Raw genomic sequence first — 24,946 nt, forward strand, 5'->3', positions numbered from 1 at the left:
TATTTTCCTTCCTAAAACAGAAAAGCTTTCACTAGAAAACTTAATTCACAATCTATAGCAAAAGTCCACCAACTATGACTCACATACCAAATCCAGCTTTTAGACTCTTTCTGTAAATGAGGTTTTATTGGAACATGGTCACTTTATATTGTGTATATGGTTGCTTTTGCACTATAAAATTAGAGTTAAGTAACTGTGACAGAGATTGCATGGTCTCTAAATCTAAGGTATTTACCATCTGGCCTCTAAATCAGCAATCTTTGATCTCTAGGAATGATGAAATTAACAATAAAATAGTATATAATTTTATTAATTTTGAAAAAACACTCATTAAAACCTTTATTACCTCCATTACATTTAACTTATCTCATCCATCACAATGGGCATCTGACCCACTAATGTTCCTTAATGAAAACATTTAAAATAAGAAATTATATTAGGGGTTGTTTAAGAAATGTATATTCTGGATTACAAATACATACCAATTGTAGAAAAAATAAGAAACTCAATAAAGTAACTCATAATTTTACCATTCAAGGCTAAACACTATTAGCAGATCATTTTATTGCGTTTAAAAGTAATAGAAGAGAAACTGGAAAGATAATATACTATAAATTCATGTAAACTGTTAATAAAGAAGTAATGAAAAAAATGTATAGAATGCCAAATAGTAATCATTACTATGGAGAAAAATGAAACAAAAAAGATGAGATAACAGAGTACTTGTGGGTTACAATTGCAAAGTGGTCAGAGGTCTCCATGAGAAGGTGACATTTACATAAATTACTTAAAAATTAAGAAAACAAAGCATGTGAATATTCGGGGAAGACAATTCCAGAGATGGAAATAGCAAAAGCAAAGACCTGGAATATTCAAAAAATTAGAGAAGATGGCAGCTAAACCAGAGTGAGAAGAAAAATCAAGTGTTAGAAGATGAGGTCAAAGAGAGGGAGCTGGCTTAGAAGGTAGGACATCAAGGTTTACTGTAGACTGACTTTAATTCTAAGACTAGAAGTGGTTGAGGGTTCTCATTGCCAGTGATATGATTTAACTTCCATTTTAAAAGCAACTGGATGCTCTGTAGAGGCTATACTAGGGCAGGCAAAAGGGAAGAAAAGAAACAAGATCAGTTAGAAGTTTAGTTTAAAAATCTAGGCCACAATGGTGTGACCTACTTTGTATACAATCAGAAAAGTGAAAAAGTGTGCTCTATTTGTGTACAATGAATCAAAAAACATTCTACTGTCATGTATAACTGTTTAGAACACACAAATAATTTTTTTAATGAGAAAAAAATCTAGGCCACGGATGACAGTGTCTTAAAATAGGTCACTACTGATAAAAGTCATGAAAATTTGCAAGATTCTATATATATTTTAAAGGTTAGCCAACATGATTAGCTAGTAAGTGGACACTGAGTGAAAAGTCAGGGATGAGTACCCTGAAAAATTAGAAGCATGAAATTGTCATGTGTTTAGATGTTGCTATGGTTTGATGTTGAATGTCTCCTCGAAGACCATGGTAAAGGATTAATACTCAGGGTGATTCTATTGGAAGGTATAGCCTGATGGGAAGTACTTAGAGGGTCTTTGAGTGTGTACCCTCAAGGAACTATAGGACACCAGTCTGTATTTCTGACTTCCTTTTGGATGATGTCATCTCTTACACACAATGTCTCCACCATGGTGGGATTGCTTGCTCCAGCATGCTCCTGCCTTTGCTATTTACACTGTGAAGTAGTACAGCCAAAGGATAATTGCCAAGCCTACACTATACCATTAGGACATAACATTCAAAATTTCAAGGTAAATAAATAATCTTTTCTTCAAAAGTAATCTTCTTCTGGCATTTTATAGTGACAGAAAGCTAATACAGATGGGAAAAGTTTGAAGAGAAATAGGTCTGAGGAAGGAAGATGAGTTTAATTTGAATATGTTGTTTCAGATGCCTAAAAGATATCCATGTGATGATGCCAAGTATGTAGCTGAATAAACAAGTATAAGAGCTAAAAGACAGTTAGTTCAAAGATCGGGATATGTTTGAGAGTTATAAGTTTACAGATGCAGTTCAAAGCCATGAGACTATATGAGATCACTAAGGGAAAGAGTGAGTCAGCGAAGGGGCACATAGATTTACAAGGTACCCCAACTGTAAACAAAATGAGAGAAAAAAATCAAGTGAAATTATGAAAAAAATTAAACACTATCATAAATATTTTCAATATAATCAAATAGTCATTTTATGTTACATGAAAGTATGTCCAATAATCAAGTCAGACATGATGGTGGGAACACATGGAGCAGATAACCTTAAATTAAAATCCATTAAATAATTTCAACTAATAAAAATTTTAAAAAGAAAAATTTCAAACCCATTACACACTGAAGCCAATCATTGTTAATTCCCTATAAAAGGTGATATATTATTAAAATAACACCCAAAAATGGGAGTAATGATCTTCAACAGTGGCATCTTAAACCAGAGTGTAAAACTTTCAGAAGGACTTCTGTTTTGCTGTCAACACAAGTAAGCAGACAAGACTGAAACTTTGTTAGTTCTGTTAAATAAAAGGTCTTTGGGGACATCCAGGCCTTTAAATATCAATATCTAGTAAAAATATTATATGGACAAATATTTAAAAGATGCCAATGTATTTTATTGCAAATATATAATTGAAACAAGAAATCACTGAAACTACAAAATAAAAATTTGCCCAAGATTAGACAACACACATGTTAAATTTGATTGTCAAACATTTTGCATTAAATATTAGAACAAAGCATGCCAATATTCTAGTTAAAACCTGTTTATATGGTAACAGGTTTTAGTGCACTTTAGAAAACATTTACTCCTTTCTTCAAAAATACAAGTGACATAAATAAAACATGTCACACTATATTTGAAAAATCTTTTCAATCATCTTTTTATTTGTTTCTAAAGAGAATAGATTTATATGAAAAGGGAACTTTGAACCAACCTGTATTCAGGGTAGGAACAAAAAACCCTTGTGGGGGTAATTTTCTGATGCCAGTCTTTGTGTTATTATCCATACAATGTAATAAAAATGAGAGAATTCTCATCTGCATTACATACTTCAGAGAGATCATTTTTCTTACCTGTATGGAAGTAATAGAAGCTGAATGTCCCTGCAGGACAGCAACTGGTGCACATGTTCGAAGACACCATACTCTTACAACTTTATCACAGCTGCCTGCGGCAATAAGAGTATTTTCATAGTTAACAGCCATGTCAGAAATTTCGGCAGAGTGCCCTCGAAGTGTAGCAAGGAGACGTCCATCATCTGTAGCCCAAATTTTCACCAAACAGTCATCTGAACCCTATAGTAACACAAAAGGACAGAAGATTAATAATGAAGCCAAAATTTGCCATCCACTCCCCTAAAAATACTAAAAGACAAAGCGATATTTTTAAGTTACTTGTAAACCTTTGCTTCTGAGTCTACTCTCTATAACTCAGATCTAGTATCAAATACAAACTATATCCAAATGATAAGACTGATAAAGCATTGTCCAATTTGGCATTGGTACCTATAAAAAACTCCTCAGAACTCAAAATATTTTAAACTTACTTGTAAATGATTTGTCATTAAGTATTGCTTACTTATTTTTTTCCTTACATCTAACATCCTTTTTTCTTAATTGCTTGAATATTTTTTCTACAAATACTTCTAAATTCAACTTAAAGTCTCCCTCATTTCTCAGGAAACCGGAAGCCATTAATAATCTTCAGTGAAAACAGAATGTCAAACTTCCTATTATTTCAAGAGCTTTAAATATATTAAAAAGCAATTTTATTCTACTGTGGCAGGTAAGATACTTAATAATCTATTAAAAGATGGCATTCACCATCCTCAGTGTGATCATTAACATCCAAATATTTAGGTGATATACTTGAAGACATGAAGTCATCAAAATAAGAGAAGTGTGAAATGAAATCTCAGGAGTCATAATTTCTCAAAATACAAATCCAAACCACTTCTTCTTCTGTAAGTAGAAAAAGAAGATTATGCTATTAAATGCACCTCTATGTTACAACAGTAAGGAAGCAATAAAATTAATATTTCTTAGAAATGCAAACAGTATGACTTGGTCAATAAAAATTCAATTTTAAAAATAACTAGTAGTAAAAGAAAGATACAAAATAATGACTCTTTCTTTCTGGTAGCAGGAATTGAACCTAGGAGCCCTTAACCACAGAGCCACTTTCCTGGCTTTTTTTTTTTTTTTTTTTTTTTTTTTTTTTTGAGGCAAGGTCTCCCTAAGTTGCACAGGGCCTTGCTAAGTTGCTGAAGTTGACTTTGAACTTGCAACCTTCCTGTCTCTGCCTCCTGGGTCACTGAGATAAGAATAGTGTGCCAACATGCCCAGCTACTACTCTTCATTAACTGTGCAGTTCAACTATTCAGTCACAAGGATGATGGAATCATTAATTAAGCAAAACTGTCAGCAATTACAATGTGACACACAGAAAATGCATTTAAATAAATATTTGCTAAAATGGAATGAATACACTCATTTTCCATAGATTAACCACTCCTAGAATATAATATATTCTGAAGAATTACTTTTATTTTTTTATTTTTTTTAAAGAGAGAGTGAGAGAGGAGAGGGAGAGAGAGAGAGAGAGAGAGAGAGAGAGAGAGAGAGAGAGAGAGAGAGAGAGAATTTTTTAATATTTATTTTTTAGTTCTCGGCGGACACAACATCTTTGTTGGTATGTGGTGCTGAGGGTCAAACCCGGGCCGCACGCATGCCAGGCGAGCACGCTACTGCTTGAGCCACCTCCCCAGCCCTGAAGAATTATTTTTTAAATTAAATCCCCAACAGATAATGAACATTATAATTCACCCTTTATTTATATAAAACAAGGGAAAAAGTTAAATTCCTACTCATCTTTTCTTGCATTCTCAGGTCCAAAAAGGATGAACTCCTTACAAAGCACAATGCAATGCCATGAAATCTATCTTCAATTCTTATAAGTATGTAACAATTTCATATCATAAATTTTAAACTCACTGTAAAAATTCTTCTCCCACTTCGGTCAAATGCTACACAGTAGACTGAAGATAGGTGTCCCAGAATTCTCTTATGCATCTTAATGTGCTGGTAAGCAGATGAAGGAAAAATATGGCTGAAGCGACTACATCCGGTTAATTGCCTGGCAGAAGTGATATTTACTGAAAAAAAATAAAATTAGAGATTAATTTCTTAAAATCTAAAAGTCAAAACTATTTCATGAAATTCAGTTATGAATATTAAAACAAAGCAGGGTACACACGCCACAGCAATTCAACCCTGTGAGAAATCTAAATTACCTTAACATGTTTCATGGTATTATAAATTAAATTGACTAAAACAATGCATTCACAATACTTATCTATTAAATCTAAGGTTCTGATGTTCTGCTTGGCTTATTGTGGTTTCTCAAGCACATTCACATTTTCCCTTTCTTGATATACTACAATGAGAGACTCAGTCACTTTAAATATATAGATAAATTATCCTATAACACAAAGGAATTAAAATTTTAAAAAACTGTATTTGGTTAAGTATATACATCTTAAAATTTATACAGGAAATTTTATAAACTCCTGTCCTATCTTTTCAATATTTGTCCCTAATATTTCAAAAATAATATAAGAGACCTACACAGTGAAGAGAGAAGGGAAGCTATAACACTACATAGATTTGAAATAGAAAACAATTCTTTCCAGGTTTGTCTATGGTTCTCCCCGTTTTGGTTTCTGAATCTGGAAGTTCTTCTTTTAGTTACAATGAACTTTTGAGACTTCATCTCCCATGAGATCATTTTAGAGCCTATCACATTTTTGGTTTGTTTAGTTTTCTGAATTTTCTTTAAAAAAAAAAAAAGCCAAGATAAAGCACATGTCTACACAATTCCCCTTCAAGTACCACCTAGATTCTGTCCATTTCTGAAATTGAGATCTGTTCCACATACAAGGATTTACAGCCATCTATTTCTGTGAAATTATTCCTGTCTATCTTTATAGAATGGAAATACTTGACACCCCACATACTGTATTTTAATCAAAACAAAGGATTCCTACAAGTTCAAAGTCACCTTAGGGGAAGGTGACATTTACCACACTGTATAAATAATATAGTACAAGTGACAATAGCTTTATGTTTAAGCAAGGCAAAATTAAGGCAAGAACTGAGTTCTAGCTAGATTAGTACAATTAGAGCCATGCCACAATCAAAATATAAAACCTTTCAATGTCTCACAATCTTAAGAGCAATGAAGTCTGTCTTTCAGGCAAAGGTAGATCCACTGGCCATTTTAAACTGACAAAATGACAAAAAATTAATGATGAATAGGCAAAATCAGTGAAACTTTTAACGCAAATCATAAGAACAAATTAGTGATCTAGTATATAATACTGCAAGATGCTTAATATATAATGGTAAAGAATGTTGACCTAGGTAAGAGGGGTTATTTTGTTTGTTTTGGTTTGGTTTGGTTTGTTTTTTTTTTTTGCAGCTGGTTCCCAACCAACAAGAAATTACTACAACTGGAAGAGTAGGCAACCTAACTTGAGAATTTGGTAATCTTTTTCCAAACATTTCTCAGTGATCTGAGTTCCTTGAAACAATTGACCATTATTTCTGATTTCCTTTGTCTTTTCCACACTTTGCAGGTAGATTGAGAAAAAGGTATGTTACTTCAAGGCAATATTTTCTTATCTGAAGAACTCAGGATACTCCAGACTAGATGATTGTTAGAAGGGGCTTCCATACATTGTAGTGTGTTTAGCAGCAGCCTTGGCCTATGCCCACTACATTGCCAGTAGTACAACCAGCACTAAGTTGTGAGAAGAAAAAATTCTTCCATGCACTGCCAAATATTTCCTGTAGGGGAAAAAAACTACTTAAAAAATCATAAGTATAAGAACAAAAACAATTAACTTGGAAAAAATAATAGAAAAGCAATTTTGAGAATGGGAGCAGGAGATAGAGAATGAGCCAGTCCATGTACATGGAATAGCTTTTAATTTATTGTGTCTTCTTCAATTTCTGTCATCAGTGTTTTATTGTTTATAATGTGTAGCTCTTTGATATCCATGATTAAATGTACTTTTAAGTATTTTAATTTTGATGTTATTTTAAATGAAATTGGTTTCATAATTTCTCTCTCAAATAGTTCATTGTTAGGGTATAGAAACACTAAATATTTTCGTATGTTGTTTTTGCGACTTGCAGCTTCACTGGATTTTTTTTTTAATCTGTGTTAACTTTTTTTAAAATTTTAAATGTTTTTGAGTAGAGTCTTTAGGGGTTTCTCTATATAAGATCATGTCATCAGAAATAGACAATTTCACTTCTTCCTTTCCTATAGAGATGTGTTTTATTTCTTTTTCTTGCCTAATTGCCCCAGCAAGATCTTCCAGTATTATGCTGAATGAAAGTGAGAAAGGAAATCATGTTTTGTTCCTGATCTTAGAGAAGAAGCATCCAACTTTCCATTGTTGATTATTATATTAGCTGTGGGCTTGCAAAATACGGTATTCTGTTGAGGTACATTTCTTCTATATCCATTTTTCAAAGGTTTTATTACATATGTATATTGAATTGTGTCAAATGCATTTTCTATATCTTTAGAGGTGATTATGTGGCATTTTACCTTCTTTTTACTAACTTCTCCATCTCATTTATTGATTTAGGTGTTCTATACTATCCTTGCATTAAAGGAATAAATGTTTCAAAATGATAGTGAATGATCTTTGAATATGCTGTGGAGTTCAATTCACTAGAATTTGTTTGATGATTTTGCATCTATGATCATCAGGAATACTGGTCTGTAGTTTCCTTTTCTTGTAGTATCCTTGCCTGGCTTTGGTATCAGAGTATTGTGACTTCTTGAGTTGAGTTCGAATGTACTCAATTGTTTTAGAAGAGTCTGAAGAGGATTAATGAGCCAATCCATGGACGTGGAATAGCTTTCAATTTATTCAATTAACTTCTTTTTAACACTTTGGTAGCATTCAACAGTGAACCCATAAGAACTTGAGCTTTTTTTTTTTGATGACAGACTTTGTACACATTATTAGTTTGTTCATATTTTCTATTCCTTTCTGGTACAGCCTTGATATATTGTATGCTTCTAGAAATTCATGCATTCTTCTAGGTTATCTGATTTGTATATAGTTGTTCATAATAGTCTTTATGGTTATTTGTATTTCTGTGGTATTGGTTTTAATAGCTCCACATGTTTTATTTTTTATTTTTGTTTGGCTCTTTTCTTAATTTTCTTTGTTAGTTTATCTAAAGATTTTTCAACTTATATTTTCAAAAAATGAACTTTTAGATTTCCTTTTATTTCCTATTATTTTTCTAGTCTTTTTTTCTGCTCTGATATTTATTTCCTTCTTTTGTCTAATTTTGGTACTACTTTATTCTTTCTCTAGTTCTTACAAGTGTAACACTAGGTTTCTTACTTGAGATCATTCTTTTGTCCTCTAGACATTTATGGCTACAAACTTCACTTTGAGGACTGATTTTGCATCCAGTAAGTTATGGTACATTCTGTTTTCATTTTTATTTGTCTCAAGTGATTTTTTTTTCTAATTGAAATTTAATTCTTCCTTGACCCATTGGATGTTCAGGAGTATATTTTATTTTATTTTTTTTTAAGAAAGAGTGAGAGAGAGTGAGAAAGAGGGGGAGAGAGAGAGAGAACTTTAATATTTATTTTTCAGTATTTGGCGGACACAGCATCTTTGTCTGTATGTGGTGCTGAGGATCGAACCCCGGCCGCATGCATGCCAGGTGAGCGCGCTACCACTTGAGCCACATCCCCAGCCCAGGAGTATATTTTAATTTTCACATATTTGTGAGTCTTTCAACATTTATCCAGTACAGGTTGAATATCCTTATCCAAAATGCTTGGAAATATAAGTTAATGATTTCATATTTGGGGGTATTTTAGAATATTTGGATATTCATGATAAGGTATCTTGGTAATGTGATCCAAGTCTAAATAAAAAATGTATTTATGTTTCATATACACCTTACATATATATCCCAAATATGAATTTATATATTATTTTAGTGTAACTACTTTTTTACTTTGAGAAGTCACATCAGATCAGGTGTGAAATTTTCCTCTTATGGCATCATGTAATCACTCAAAAAGCTTCAGCTGTTGGGCATTTTAGATTTAGAATATTTGGATTCAAGGTGCTCAATCTGTATTTATTTCTAGTTTCATGCCACTGTATTCAGAAAAATACTTAATATGATTTCAATATTCTTAAATTTGTATAGACATATTTTGAGGTCTAAAATATAATATATGCTACAAAATGTTGAGTGTACATGTGAGGAGAATTTATATTCTATTGCTGTTGTATGGAAGATATATAAATATTTCTTACATCCAATTGGTGTGAGTGTGGTACAAGTTTAAAGTTTCCTTACTGACTTTCTTGTTGGGATGACCTAACCAATGTTGGAAATGGAATAATGAAGTCTCTTACTGTTGTACTGCAGTCTGTCTCTCCTTTCAAATATATTAATATCTACTTTATCTATTTTGGTGATCCAATGCTGGGTATATATATTTATATATAAATTCTTGATGAATTAATATCTTTATCATTATCATATAGTGAGTAATTTTTTCTCTTTTTATGGTTTTCCACTCAGAATCCATTTTTTTTAATATATTGAGCCACCCCCACTCTGTTTTGGCTTCCTTTTACATGGAATATCTTTTTCATCCTTAGTCTATGTGGGTCCTTAGAGGAAGCAGAATGGGATCATATTTTTTATCTGTCCACCCACTTGGTGTCGAAAATATTCATAAAACTCAAAAGTAACCTATAGATTCAATCCAATCCCTATCAAAATTCTGATGACCACCTAAACAGACACTTCTCAGAAGATGATATACAATCAATCAACAAATATACGAAAAAATGTTCATCATCACTAGAAATTAGAGAAATGCAAATCAAAACCTTTCTAAGATTTCATCTCATTTCAATCAGAATGGCAGCTATTATGAAGACAAACAACAATAAGTGTTGGTGAGGATGTGGAGAAAAAGGTACACTCAGACACTGCTGGTGGGACTACAAATTGGTGCAGCCAATATAGAAAGCAGTATGGAGATTTCTTGGAAAATTGGGAATGGAACCACCATTTGACCCAGCTATCCCCACTCCTCTGTCTGTACCCAAAGGACTTAAAAACAGCATACTACAGGGGCACAGCAACATCATGTTTATAGCAGGACAATTCACAATAGCTAAACTGTGCAACCAAACTAGATGCCCTTCAATAGATGAATGGATAAAAAAAATTGGCATATATACACAATGGAATATTACTCAGCAATAAAAGAGAATAAAATCATGGCATCTGCAGGTAAATGGATGGCGTTGGAGAAGATAATGCTAAGTGAAGTTAGCCAATCCCCCCCCAAAAAAAAAAATGCCAAATGTTTTCTCTGATAAAAGGAGGCTGATTCATAGTGGGACAGGGAGAGGGAGCATGGGAGGAATAGAAGAACTCTAGATAGGGCAGAGGGGTGAGAGGGGAAGGGAGGGGGCAGGGGTTAGCAAGGATAGTGGAATGTGATGGACATCATTATCCAAAGTACATGTATGAAGACACAAATTGGTGTGAACATACTTTATATACAACCAGAGATATGAAAAATTGTTCTGTATATGTGTAATAAGAATTGTAATGCATTCTGCTGTCATTTAAAAAAATCAATTATTTTTTTTTTAAATATGATGTTTTGAATAGAAATAGAAAAAAATTACTAAAATCCAAATGGAACAAAAAAGACCGTAACTAAAGCAACCCGATCACAAAGAACAAAGCTAGAAATATCACATTCCCTGATTTCCAAATATAAAACTATTATTTCAAACCAGCATAATTTTGGAATAAAACATATATATTGACCAATGGAAAAGAATAGAAATTACAGAAATAAACCCAAACATTTATATTCAACTAATATTCAACAAATGTGACAATGAAGAAAGGCATGTTCTTCAATAAATGGTGTTGGAAAAACTGGATAGTCACATGGAAAAAGAATAAATGATCCAGACCTCACACCATATGCAAAAATTTGAGCAAAATGTATCACATTTAAATGCAATATTTGAAGCTGTAAAGCTACTAGAATAAAACAGAAGCACCATAATAATGATTGTACAATAATTTCTGAGGACACTAAAAGCACATGTAAAAAGAGTAAAAAATAGAAAAATGGGATTGCATCAAATTAAAACACTTCTTCACAGTACAGAAAACAACAAGAGTGAAGAGACAATAAACAGATTTCTAGAAAGTACTTGCAAACCATACATCTGATAAGGAGCTAATACCCAAAATATATAAGGAACTCAAAGAACTCAACAGCAAGAAAACAAACTGACCCAATTCCCAGCAATTTATCTGAACAGACATTCCAAAAGATACACAAATATGCAACAGGAACACACACACAAAAAAATGTTCAACATCTCTAACCATCTAGGAAATTGAAATTAAAACTACAAGGAGACATCACTGCACAACTGCTAGAATGGCCATTATGAAAAAGATAAATGATCACAAGTGTTGGCAAGGATGTAGAATAAAGAAAGCCCTGTAGACTTTTGGTGAAAATGCAAATTAATAGTCATTTTGGAAAAATATGGAGGCTCCTCAAGAAAATAACATAAGATACAAAAATCTCTGTCCAAAGAAGGTGAATTTACTATGCTGAAGACATATGTATAGTTCCATGTTCATTTCAGTATTACTCATAATAACCAAGATTTGGAGGAAACCTCAGGATCCATCAACAGATCAATGGATAAAGACAATGTCGTATATATATACATAATGAAATATTATACAAGGATGGAACTAAAGAATATTATGCTAAGTAAAATGAGCCAGGCACAGAAAAATAAATACTAGGAGCTGGGTACTTGTAGCTCAGTGATAGACTGCTTGCCTAGCATTTGTGAGGTACTGAGTTTGATCCTCAGCACCACATAAAAATAAAATATATTAACAAAGGTATAGTATATTTCAAATTGCTTATATATAGGTTTAATACATTTTTAAATTATATAAATGACATGTAATAATTACACATATTTAGAGGTACAATATGATATTTCAATAAATGTATATATTGTACAATGATTATATCAGGATAACTTATCAATCACATCAGACATTTATCATTTATTTGTATAGGAAACATTTTCAATCCTTTCTACTTAAAGTATCTTACCTGTATAGCTCATTTCCTCCTTTATATATTTATCTTCTAGATTACATCAGCTAGCCATTGTATCATTTTCTAAAAACTAGGTATTTTTGTGATATTAGGGATCAAACACAGAGCCTCAAACACATCAGGCAAGCACTTTTACCACTGGTAAAAATTGGGTATTTTTACCATTGTCCCTAGCTATCAGAAAAATTAATTTATTTCAGTTTAATTTCCTATGTTTCCCCAACATGAATGTTAAGTACTAATGACCAAGTAAATAGAGACAGTTTAAGATAATATCAGTCATCCCATTAAAAGCCTCCAATCATATTTTAAAGAATTAATCAGTGGCTCAGGAGGCTGAGGCAGGAGGATTGCAAGTTCAAAGCCAACTTCTGAAAAAGCAAGGTGCTAAGCAACTCAGGGAGACCCTGTCCCTAAATAAAATACAAAAGAGGGCTGAGGTGGGTGTGGCTCTGTGGATGAGTGCCCCTGGGGTTGTGGCTCAGTGTGAGGCACTTGGTTTGATCCTCAGCACCACATAAAAAATAAATAAAATAAAGGTATTGTACCCAACTATGACTAAAAAAAAATAAATAAAGATAAAAACAATTAATCAGGCTTATCAGGCTGGGTGTGGTGGTATATGCCTATAATGCCAGCAACTTGGGAGGCTGAACAAAGAGGATTCAAAGTTCGAGGTCAGCCTCAGCAGCAACTTGGCAAGATTCCTTCTCAAAATAAAAAATATAAAAGGGCTAGAGATGTAGTGGGTAAAGCTTGTCTGGGTTTAATCCACAGTATAGCCCCCCAAAAGGGAATAAAATTCATATAACAATTCTGAAATTGCTTAATTTTTACTACTAATACTTTCAAATGTTATTGAATTAATTTTAGAAATTAAAAATAATGGTCTTTGATAAAAGGTATAAATGTCATTATTTGAAGTATATTGTCAACAGTTTAATATACATCGAATTATTAATAGATCACTTCACATATTTAAATTCCTTTTTTCCAGTACTAAATATGGAAACCAGCATCTTTCATTCATCCTAGGAAAGGGTTCTACAACTACAATACATTCCCTGGCTCTAAGTTCCTTTTGTTTAAAATTACAGTATAGAATACTGTAATACAAATTCAGAAAATGCAAACCAGGCTGTGGCTTTCTCTTATTTGTCTTCCATAATAGCTTTGCTTTACTTACTGTGTAGCATACTGTATTTATTATAAGGATATGATTCTTTTCTTATTTTACTCCTTTCTTCAGTATCCTGTCTACTACCACTCTATCCCATTGTTTTCTAAAACAAATTACCAATAACCTATTACAATTCTGATGTTTGAAAAATGTGTATCTATTTTAGAACATCTGTCTGGTGAATTACAACATGTACTAATCTACTATCCTGACTTAAAAATTTTAGTACCATACCCTCAATTACGACTTGATGATTAAAAACCCTAAAAAAATAAAATAAAAAGACAAGCCAGATGTGGTGGCACACTCCTGTATTCCCAGCAACTTCTGAGGCTAAGGCAGGAGGATTGCAAGTTCAAGGACAGCCTTAGCAAATTAGCAAGGCCCTAGGCAACTCTGGGAGACCCTGTCTCAAAATCTAACATAAAAAGGGCTGGAGATGTGGCTCAGTGGTTAAATACCCCTAGGTTCAATCCCCAGTACAAAAAAAAAAAAAAAGAATCAATAACAATGATGCTCAATAACAGTAAATCAAAATCAAGGACTTACTATAGGGTTGTTCTTGTAAGAATACTTTATTTACTACATCAGCTTAGTCCTGTAACAGTTTAATTTGTTCTCCTAAAATAAATTAATCATATCAAAATACCCAGGTCAGAAATCAAGAAATAATAGATGGGGTCATTGAAAATGTGTAACTTTTGTGGAAAATACCTCAAAGAACATTCTCTTTAAACATGAAATACTAAATATTATCAATAGACCAGAAAAAGCTCAGGGAGCTTATGGTGAAACATACTGAAGCACAATTATACAACAGGTAGGAAAAACAAAAATTTATAGTACTAAACAAGTCAAGTCTGGCAAGTTTAAGAGGTAAGTATAAAATAATTTTTTAAACTTAAAGCTAAATTTAAAGTTTGATATCTTAATAAATAATATTTTCAATTAGATTTCTTAAGCATCTTGAGTCCTCCTAATCCATTAAGTCTAGAAACAGTTCCATTGTAGACTTAAAATGAATGTTTCTTATAAAAACACATACTCCACAAAATTTCACTTGGGAACACAGCTGTAATAGCAGAATCCAAATATAAATTGCATTAGAAAGCTACTTTTATGTAGAAAACATAGATTCAAATAAGTATAAAAATCAACCCCATGAATAAATATTTGCCTACAGGTACAATTAGAGATTTAATATTTCTACTCATTTTCTAGGTCCTTCTCATGAAATTTTCATTGGAATTCACATTTATATGTCACTTAGCTTCATGCTCTAATTCTAGAGATAGGAAATAAGGAAGACAGGAAATATACCTTACTTTGGCAGTAATAAAATTTAAATAAACTCTAATGAAGATTCTAAGAAGTTAATCATAATTTCTGAGGCTCTATCTATCATGTAATTTATAAGCAACCATATTTGGACTTTCTCTTAGAACTGGCATCTATTATAGAATTATGCTAGAGTTTAAAGGGATTTTAAAGATTAATTTTTAGTCCAACCCCTCATTTTACATAGAGCAAACTAAAATCCAGGCTAATGGAGTAAGTTTTCCAAAATCATAAAAAGTTTAAGTGACTGAGAAAGGGCATGAACTTCAAATGTTCATTTTCTTATGTCATAATTGCCTCTCAGTGCTTTATGTTTAAATATATCAGCAATGTTTATTTCCTACCAAATAAAATATACTGATAGATCTAAAGCAGTGAACTCTCCCTCTAATTTTGGGGGCAACAAATCTTTATTCAAAATCAAGAGATAAACCATGGGGGTGCATATTTGTGGAGGGGTTAGAGAGGGACACAGGCCTTAATAGAAAGTGATCCTGTTTGAAAACCAAAGAGTCAGTGAGTAGCTCAATTAACTGCTGGGAGATTTATCTCTGGCTTTTATCAATTCCACCCACTTTGACAGGATGATGTAGTAAATAGTAAAAATATGAAACAGAGTATGGAAAAAAGAACAAGCAGCCTAAGCCTAGCTTCTTCCTTATACAAAATAGGCATTTTACTATCAATCTAAAAATTGAAAATGACTTTGTAGAATGTATAATACAGAAAGCATTTATACAGTAAAGACTGATTCCTTTCTTCTACCCTTTCTTTTCCACTTTGGGGTATCAGTGTTCTCACATTACAGAATGAGGTAATGTGAAGTGGGGTAAGTTTGGCATAAGGTGACTATAGTGGACAGTGATTTATTATGCTCAAGTCTCTCATAAAAAATGGTATAGTATTTGCATATATCCATTCACAGCCTCCTTTATACTTTAAATCATCTCATATTTATACATTTAAATCATTATAAGATTACTTGTAATACCTGAGGGGTGGGAGGGAAAGGAGAGGGCAGGGGATTAACAAGGACAGTGGAATGTGATGGGCATCATTATCCAAAGTACATGTATGAAGACTCAAATTGGGTGTCAACCTACTTTTTATACAGAGATATGAAAAATTGTGGTATATATGTGTAATAAGAATTATAATGCAAAAAAACAAAGTACATGTATAAAGTCATGAATTGGCATGAACATACTCTATATACAAAGATATGAAAAATTGTACTCTATATGTATAATAAGAATTATAATGCATTCTGCTGTCATGTATTTAAAAAAATAAAATCAATAAAACTAAAAAAAGATAAAGGGGGTCTATTCAGCCAAAGAAATAATTCTAAATATATTTATACCCAATATCAAAGCATCCAAGTATATAAATCAAGTATTAGTAGACTAAATGGAGAAATAGATGTCATACAATAATAGCTGGGGACTTTAACATCTCACTTTCAGCAATGAACAAATCATTTAGACAGAAAATCAACAAAAAAATGGCAAAGCTAAATGGAACCCTAGACCAAATCCATCTCAAAGACATCTACAGAACATTCTACCCAGCAATTACAGAATAACATTCTTCTTATAAGCCCAAGGAGGATTCTCTACAATGGATCACACAAGAGGCCGCAAAATAAGCCTCAATAAATTAAATGAAATAATATTGAGGATCATTTCTGACAACAAGAGAATAAAACAAAATATCATTATAAAGATAACTTTGGGAAACAATAAATACATATAAACAACTTATTTCAATGGATCTTGCAAGAAATCAAGCAGGAAATTTAAAAATTTCTTGAAACCAATGAAAAGGGACAAAGAACATACCAAACCTATGGAATATAGCAAAAGCAGTACTAAGAGGGTGTTTAGAGCAGTTTGTGTCTTATATAAAGCCCAAAGATCTCAAATGAACAACTGATCACTGCTTCTCAAAGAACAAATGAAAGCAAATTTAGTAGAAAGAAAACATCAAAGACCAGACCAGAAATAAATGAAATGGAGATGAGCAAAACAATACAAAAGATTAATGAAATAAAGACCTGATTCTTCAAAAACAAGCAAACAATCAAACTCTTAGCAGGACTAAGAGAGAGAAACCAGGAGAGTGGTGCATGCCAGTAAATACCCGCAACTCAGAAGGCTGAGGGCAAGATGATGGTAAGTCTGAGGGCTTCCTATGCCACTTAGCAAGACTGTCTCAAAATAACAAGTAATAATAACAAAAAACACTGGGGATGTAGTTCAGTGTGAAGCTGCTACCCCCAGTTCAATCCCCAGTACAAAAAGAGAGAGACAGAAGGAGAAAGATACAGAAAAATAAATCAGAAACCAAAAAGAGAAGCATTCAACTATCACCACAGAAATATGAAGAATCATTAGAGATTATCATGAACAACTGTACATCAACAAATTTGATAACCATGAAGAAATGGACACATTCCTAGACATATACACCTTACCAAACTGAATCATGTATAGAAAACTTTAGTAGAATAATAAGTAATGAGATCAAACCAATAATTAAGTCTCCTATCAAAGAAAAGCCTGGGACCAAACAGATTCACTGTTGTAATCTAGCAAACATTTAAGGAAAAACTAATAGAAATTCTGTTAACATTATTCCAAAAAACAAAGAGGAATTCTTCTAAACATGCCCTATGAGGCCAACATTACTCTGATATTAAAACCAGATAATGACAACAAAAAAGAAAACTGCAGGCCAGTATCCTTGATTAACATAGATGCAAATATAATTAACAAAAATACTAGCCAGCCAATCCAATAGCACATTGAAAAAGATTATTCAAAGGCCAGACACGGTGATGCATACCTATAAGCCCAGCTAGTTAGCTGAAGGATTTCAAGTTCCAGGCCAATCTGAGCAAACTAAACAAGACTCTGTCTCAAAATAAAGTAGGGAGTGTGCTGTGGATGTAGTTCAGAAGTAGAGTACTCCTGGGTTCAATCCTCATTACAAAAAAAAATCTAAAATCCAAAGGTTTTGATTGTTGACATGATGCCACAAGTGGAATATTCCACATGTGGCCTCATGATAGGGTCACAGTCAACCTGAAGGTACACTAAAATATTGTCTAATATTACCTTCAGGCTATATATGTAAGATGTATATAAAACATAAATGAATCCCACATTTTTACTTGATTCCTAGCACCAACATAGCTCATTAGGTATAGGAAAACATTTCAAAATTTGAAAAACAAAACATTTCTGGTCCTAAGCATTTTAGACAAAAGATACTTAATCTGTATGTACTATGTCCTGTATTTAAGTAGAATGGAAAACCACAACCCAATCCAGGCAGGACTACAAAAGAACCAGCTGTTTCAAGAATAAAGGTTTCAATTATAATATTTTGCCACTCTGGATAGTGCAAGAGATGACATGAATACCAGCCATGATCAGTTGACCAGTTAAAGAAATGAGGATTGTAATTGCTATAAATATTCCTATATAAAGATAATTTCTTTGCTTTCCCCTATTATGCAATATATCATAAATATTATCACTGGTACTATGTTATTGTTATGAATTTTACATTATAATATTTTAGTTAGTATATACCAAGAAGAATAACCATTCCTCATGGACTCTTACTGTTCTAGTGAAGGTGGTTAATGCATTTCAGTTATACACAGGATAGTTGTATTATGTTAGGCAAAATCATGACATTGTTAATGTCTTTATTTGGAGACTAAGTATGGTTTTAAAACATGTATACAGGTGCCAAGTTGACACATGTGCCAAGTTGACAAGGGGTGGACTTTGATGGTGTAATGTTAACTAGACTAAACCACAAAGTGCCCAGATGCTCAGTTAAAATATTATTCTGGGTGTGTCTGGATAAGATTAACATTTGAATTGGTAGACTCAATAAAGCAGATTGCTCTCCTCAGTGAATGAGATGGAACTCATTAAGGTTAAGTTAGGATTTGATCTCTCTGCCTATAATCTTTGTTTTTAGCATGGGGATTGAACATAGGGCCACTTAACCCAGGGGCACCAAACCCTGAGCCACCACATCCCCACCATTTCATATATTTTATTTAGAGACAGGGTTTCACTAAGGCGCTTAGGACCTCACTATGTTGCTGACGCTGGCTTTGAACTCATGATCCTCCTGCCTTAGCCTCCCAAGCACTGGGATTACAGGAGTGCACCACTACCCCCTGGTTCTCTGCCTGTTTTGTAGCTGAGACTTCTGTCTTCTCCTGTACTTAGACCAAAACTAATACTCTTGGTTCTCCTGATTTTCAAGTCTGAAATCAGGCTAACATTTAGTTCTTCTGGGTCATCAGCTTGCAAATTGCAAATCACTGGACTCTTTAACCTCCACAATCACATGAGCCAATTCTTTATTTTCAATCAATCCATCAAACTATCTAACTCCTGTTATTTCTGTTTGTCTAGAGAACCCTAACATATACAGCAGCCATTGAGTCAACAGGAATAAAACCTACAATGAGGTACTGCCCTACAGAAACTTGACAATAGCTAAATGAACAGAAAATGCTCCAGTTACTTTGTGAAGGAGTTTGGCAGTTTCATAAAAAATAAATATTCAATTACTATATGATCCTCAATTGCCATCTTGGGGTAATTATTCAAAAAAAAGGTGTGTTCACAAAATCCCCTGTACATGAATGTTGATAGTAGCTTTATTTGTAATTGTTTTTAAGAATGGAATCAGCCCAGATTATCTGTAGTACAGCCATATCATGGAATATTACTCAGTAATGAAAAGAAATGAATATTAACATATGAAAACAACACAGATGAATATCCAGGGAATTATGGTGAATGAAAGTTACTTATATACTGTATTATTCCATTTATAGAATGTTTCGAAATAATAAAACTGTTGAAATTGAGCACAAACTCTTCTCCACATTCATGGGCTACGCTAACCAATCACTGAGTAAAAGTATTTGAAAAAATAGGCTAGGAAGTGGTTCAACAGCAGAGCACTTGCAAACCTGAGCAAAGCCTGTGTCCAGTCTCTAGCACTGTCAAAAATTATATTTGATGGGGCTGGAATTGTGGCTCAGTGGTACAGCGCTCGTTTAGCATGGGCGGGACCCGGGTTAGATTCTCAGCACCACATAAAAATAAAGGCATTGAGTTGTGTCCATCTACAAAAAAAAGATTCTCTCTCTCTCTCTCTCTCTTTTTAAAAAAATTAAATTTAAAAACAAACTACATCTGTGCTGAACATATACAGATGATTTTATTGTCCATTATTCCCTGAAATGCAAAGTATAACACTTAGCAATTATGTTGTATTAGGTATTATAAGTAATCCAGAAGTGACTTAAAACATATAGAAGGATATGTACAGGTTTTGTGTAAATACTATGCATTTATGTATGTATGTATGTATGTATCTATCTATCTATCTATGCAGTGCTGGGGATCAAACCCAGAAAGTTGTGCACATTGGGCAAGTGCTCTACCACTGAGCTACATCCCTAGCCCTGTTGTACCATTCTATATAAGGGCCTTGAGCATCCATGAATTTTGGTGTCTGAGGAGGGTCCTGGAACCAATGTTCCATAACAGTAAGGGACAGTTACATAAGATTAAGAATAGTAGTTTGTAAGACTTGGGAGGATTAGATAGGAGAGAAGTGGATGCATAATAAACAGGCAACATAACAGATCTTTGTAGTGATAAAACTTCTTAAAAATACCTGTGGTGATGGACACACGTGAGAAAACTATATAAAACTCAAAATACATACATATACCTGAGTATCAAAAAAAAAAAACTGAGAATATGTGAAATGAACATAGGCAATCTTTGTAGCCTTCAACCAAATTTCTCCCAGCTTACCACCCTGGCATCCTTTGCTTCTGCTATTCCTTGAGCTGTATGCCCACCTTTGCCATTTCAGTCTGTCAATATACTTCTTACCCTTGGAGGCATAACCTAAAATCACCTCCATTTTCATAAACTCATTCTGAATCACTTCAGCCAAAGTGAACTCTCCTTCAGTTTTGGACCTTATAATGATTTACCTCATATTAGTTACTTATACATATTTCTGATCTAAGATTGTGAGCACTTTAAGAATAGGGATTAATATCTCACCTATAATGTACTGACCTAGCTCATTAACTTGGAACAAAAAAGCATTTGTTTTTAATTAATCGGGTCCTACTGTTTCCAAAATACCCAACCAAAATTTCTACTCCTCCAGGGCATACATTGTCCACTTGGAATCAGACAGGTCTTCTCTCAGGTATCCTTTCACTTGAAATGTTACATATACCTAATTATAATTAACCCTTCAAAGTTAATCTCAAAGTCTTTCCTTGTTTCTCTTAATCACTTCTATCTCTTCCTCCTATAAAACCTATTATACTTTGTATTTCCCTTTATACAAATCCTATTCTCTGTACTGTAATCATATTCTGGCAGGGATCTAAACCTCCCCCCAAAGAGTCAATTCCTTGACACCAAGGACTGCCCTGAACACTTTGGTTAACGCTTTGTACATATTTGCTGTTTGCATATTTTCTGAATGGAAAAACACTTATTTTTTAGAAGTTTCAGAAATGTTAATTATCATTCAACCTTCCAGTACCATTGAGAATATTAATTCTGTAGGATAAGTGTTATAGGGAATGTTGATCAAATTTGCAGTTCTCTTCTTATGACTTAAAAGATATCATTCTTTATTCTCCTGTGACTCTCTAAACCTCAGTTTCTTAGACTCTCACATTAGTCCAGGGTTGTTTTTTTTGTTGTTGTTGTTGTTTGTTTTGTTTTGTTTTGTTTGTTATTAGAGATTGAACCTAGTTGCACTCAACAACTAAGCTACATCCCCAGTCCGTTTTATATTTGAGACAGGTTCTCTCTAAATGGCTTAAGGTCTCACTAAGATACTGAGGCTGGCTTTGAATTCAAAATCTTCCTGCCTCATCTTCCCAAACTGCTGGGATTAGAGAAGGGCAGGCACCCAGCATGGCCAAGACTTTTTGAAACACTGATGTTTTCTTCAAATTCTATCCAGGTAACTCTTCTCTATCCTCATATTGTCCCTGAGTGATCTTACCTATCCACATAATAATTATTTTTTAATGTTAATCTCTAATCTTTCACCTTAGCCATAGGCCCACATTTTCAACTACTGAATGGACAACATACTTTCCCAACCAAAATGCATCATTGATGGAGATTTGTGAATCTTCACCTTCCATCACAAGTTCCCTATGAAGTCTCCATATCAACTTTAACATTATATTTTTAATTATTTTACTCCTTATATCCAACAAAACTGTATTTTTAATCCCACCTCCAAAATCTAGCATGAATTGATTCAGTTATCTCCATTTATATTACTACTATCTCCATACTCATTGCTTCTTGTCTACATCTATTAATAACCTCCCTATGATTTCCCTGCCTGCCTCTTCCAACTTCTCCATAATTTATCCTATATCATATCACCTGAGCCATATTTTCAAAATAAAATTCCAATCATTTAATTTTTCTACTAAAAAATATACAATGGTTTTCCTCATTACTTATAGGCTATAACCTAAAGTCACTATATAACGAATAGCAAGGGTTAGCTAACAAAGGTCCATAGCCCAAAAATAGCCCATCATCTCTTTTTATAAATATAGTTTATTGGAAATAGCCATGTCCTTTCATTTACACATTATCTTTTACTGTTTTCAAACTACAACAGATTTGAGCAACTGAAATAGGGAACAAATGAACCTCGAAGGTCATAAACATTTATTATCAAGCCCTTTACACAAAAAGTTTGCCAATCCCTGGCATGGAGTATCTCTAATAATTGGCCACCAACCTCCCTTTCTATTTTCAACTTCCACTGCAAACTCTAGGCTCTCATTATGCAAGCAGGTCTTCCACTTATTAGTAAAACTGGTACTCAATTTTCAAGGTGCTGTACATGATATAGTTTGCTCAACGTATATTGAATAAAACAACAGCTTTTACCAACTCCCATACAGTGAATAAAAGCTATCATTTTATTCAATATACATCAAGCAATTCAGATTTCAGATTTTAGAGTGGGGATGCTCAAATAGTAAATTCTTTGCAAATATCCCATAAATCAAAAAACTCCAGAAGTCTGAAATACTGCTAATCCCAAGCATTTTGAGTAATGTATTCTCAAACTGTATTTACTTTGCGAAGGTAATTTGTAGAAAGAGCAATGAAGTAGAAGTCAAAAGACCTAGGTCTGATACTTGTTTGGATATTAAAGTAGAGCCCCATTAGAGTTATATGTAAACTACACAGTTTTTCCATGAAGATAACTCAAACACTAAATTTTTAACCTATGACTCATTATCATCATTGCCAACATTATTATCAGCATCTGTGATTCAATGATAATTAAAATTATATTTGCATAACATTTTAAAGTTTATAATGTAATTCCAAAGATACCTCAATGGAGTTCACAATAATCCTATGAGATTTTAAAGCAAAGTGTTCACTTTTTATGTAGAAAATAAGGCCCAAAAAGCTATCTTTCCTGGTAAAGCCTAAATTCAATCCAAGACTCCTGATTCTAGCTCAATAATCCCACTTTTCAATGCTATTTAATGATATTATAGAAAATAAATCTGCTATGAACTTGAAACAGGAAATAATTTTAAAACAAAATTCTACAATATTACATCCACTCATGAAACTTACAATCAGCAGAGATTCTGGCTTCTACTAAATTGAGTTCTACTGAAAAGCTCACCAACATAACAAGAGTATTCCAATATTACCATATCAGATTTGTTCATTAAATTTTATTTGTATTAAAATTGTTTCACAATGGCATGAAATTTTGAACTGACATCAGAAAATACCTGTAGGCTACAATAAAAGATTTTCAACTCAACAGACTAAGAACATCCAGAACAGTCTTAATTAAATCAATAACAAATTGCCATATGTTAACCATGTGCTTTTAATAAAAGAATTGTAAGCTGTGCATTGGCATGGTGGTGCACACCTGTAATCCTAGCAACTAGAGAGGCTGAGGCAGGAGGACTGCAAGTTTGAAGCCAACCTCAGCAACTTAGGGAGGCCCAAAACAACTTAGTGAAACCTTGTCTCAAAAATAATAACAAGGGATGGGCATGTAGCTCAGTGGTAAAATGCCCATGGGTTCAATCCCCAGAACATTTTATTTTTGTTTTAAAAATTAAATAGTTGTTTTGTAAGACCATGTGTTGAAAGAGTCAAAATTTATCTGGGACTACAAGAGTGAATATCATCAAGGACTGAGTCAAAAACAGCCCTGCAATTAATTAGGCTTGGGAGGATAGACAGATAAACTCAGCTGCATTTTTTTCCAAGGTCAGGCAACAGTTGTAAAATATCATTAATGACCCCCTCTTGAGCCATTACTGCTTTCTTAAGAATGATATCCCCAGATCCACTTTGCTATTTTTGTTTACTGATACCAACTCCTAAACTACCCTTGCTTCATGGTAGCACCTACTTGCTTCCCCAATCTGCCTCAGAAAGAATCTCGAATCCAGAACTGACCTTGGCTTCCTTTAGACCCTCCTCACAATGTTTTTAGTGTAAGCCAAACATTTCCTGGGCTGAGGTTGTGGCTCAGCAGTAGAGTGTTTGCCTAGCACATGTGAGGCTCTAGGTTTGATCCTCACCACCACATAAAAATAAATACATAAAATAAAGGTATTGTGTCCAACTACAACTAAAAATAAATAAATATTACAAAATAAAATAAAAGACATTTCCCTCATGCACCTTATCCAGGGGCACTGCATGGTTTATTGGAAGTTTATCCCCTCCCTGTGAGTTAATAAATGTGATTTCATAATACAGAATTAGTTCTTGGTGGTCTTTGGTTGATTATACTTCAACAAGAAATTTTATTTTTAATTACCCTACACTTTCAGCAGTTTAATCCTGAAAAAAATTATCTCTAAATCCATACACCAAAAAACTTCTGACCTAGGCACAGTGGCACAGGCTGAAGCAGGAGGATTGCAACTTCAAAGCCAGCCTCAGCAACTTTGCAAGGTCATAAGCAACTTAGTGAGAACCTGTCTTAAAATACAAAATTAAAAGGAAAGAAAACAAAAAA

The 24,946-nt window shown here is 33.3% G+C and overlaps 1 protein-coding gene across 1 annotated transcript in view; it reads right to left on the minus strand.

The window, feature by feature from the left end:
* BRWD3 (bromodomain and WD repeat domain containing 3) overlaps positions 1-24,946 on the minus strand; it is a 124,740-nt gene that overhangs the window by 72,868 nt on the left and 26,926 nt on the right. Inside the window, exons 7-8 of the mRNA XM_081278037.1 lie at positions 5,037-5,197; positions 3,117-3,338 (exon numbers count right to left, since the gene is read on the minus strand). Of these exons, the coding sequence (XP_081134163.1) occupies positions 3,117-3,338; positions 5,037-5,197 (383 nt within the window). The remainder of the gene's footprint in view (positions 1-3,116; positions 3,339-5,036; positions 5,198-24,946) is intronic.

This window comes from Spermophilus citellus, assembly GCF_964194105.1.
Source record: "Spermophilus citellus genome assembly, chromosome: X".
NCBI lineage: Eukaryota > Metazoa > Chordata > Mammalia > Rodentia > Sciuridae > Spermophilus > Spermophilus citellus.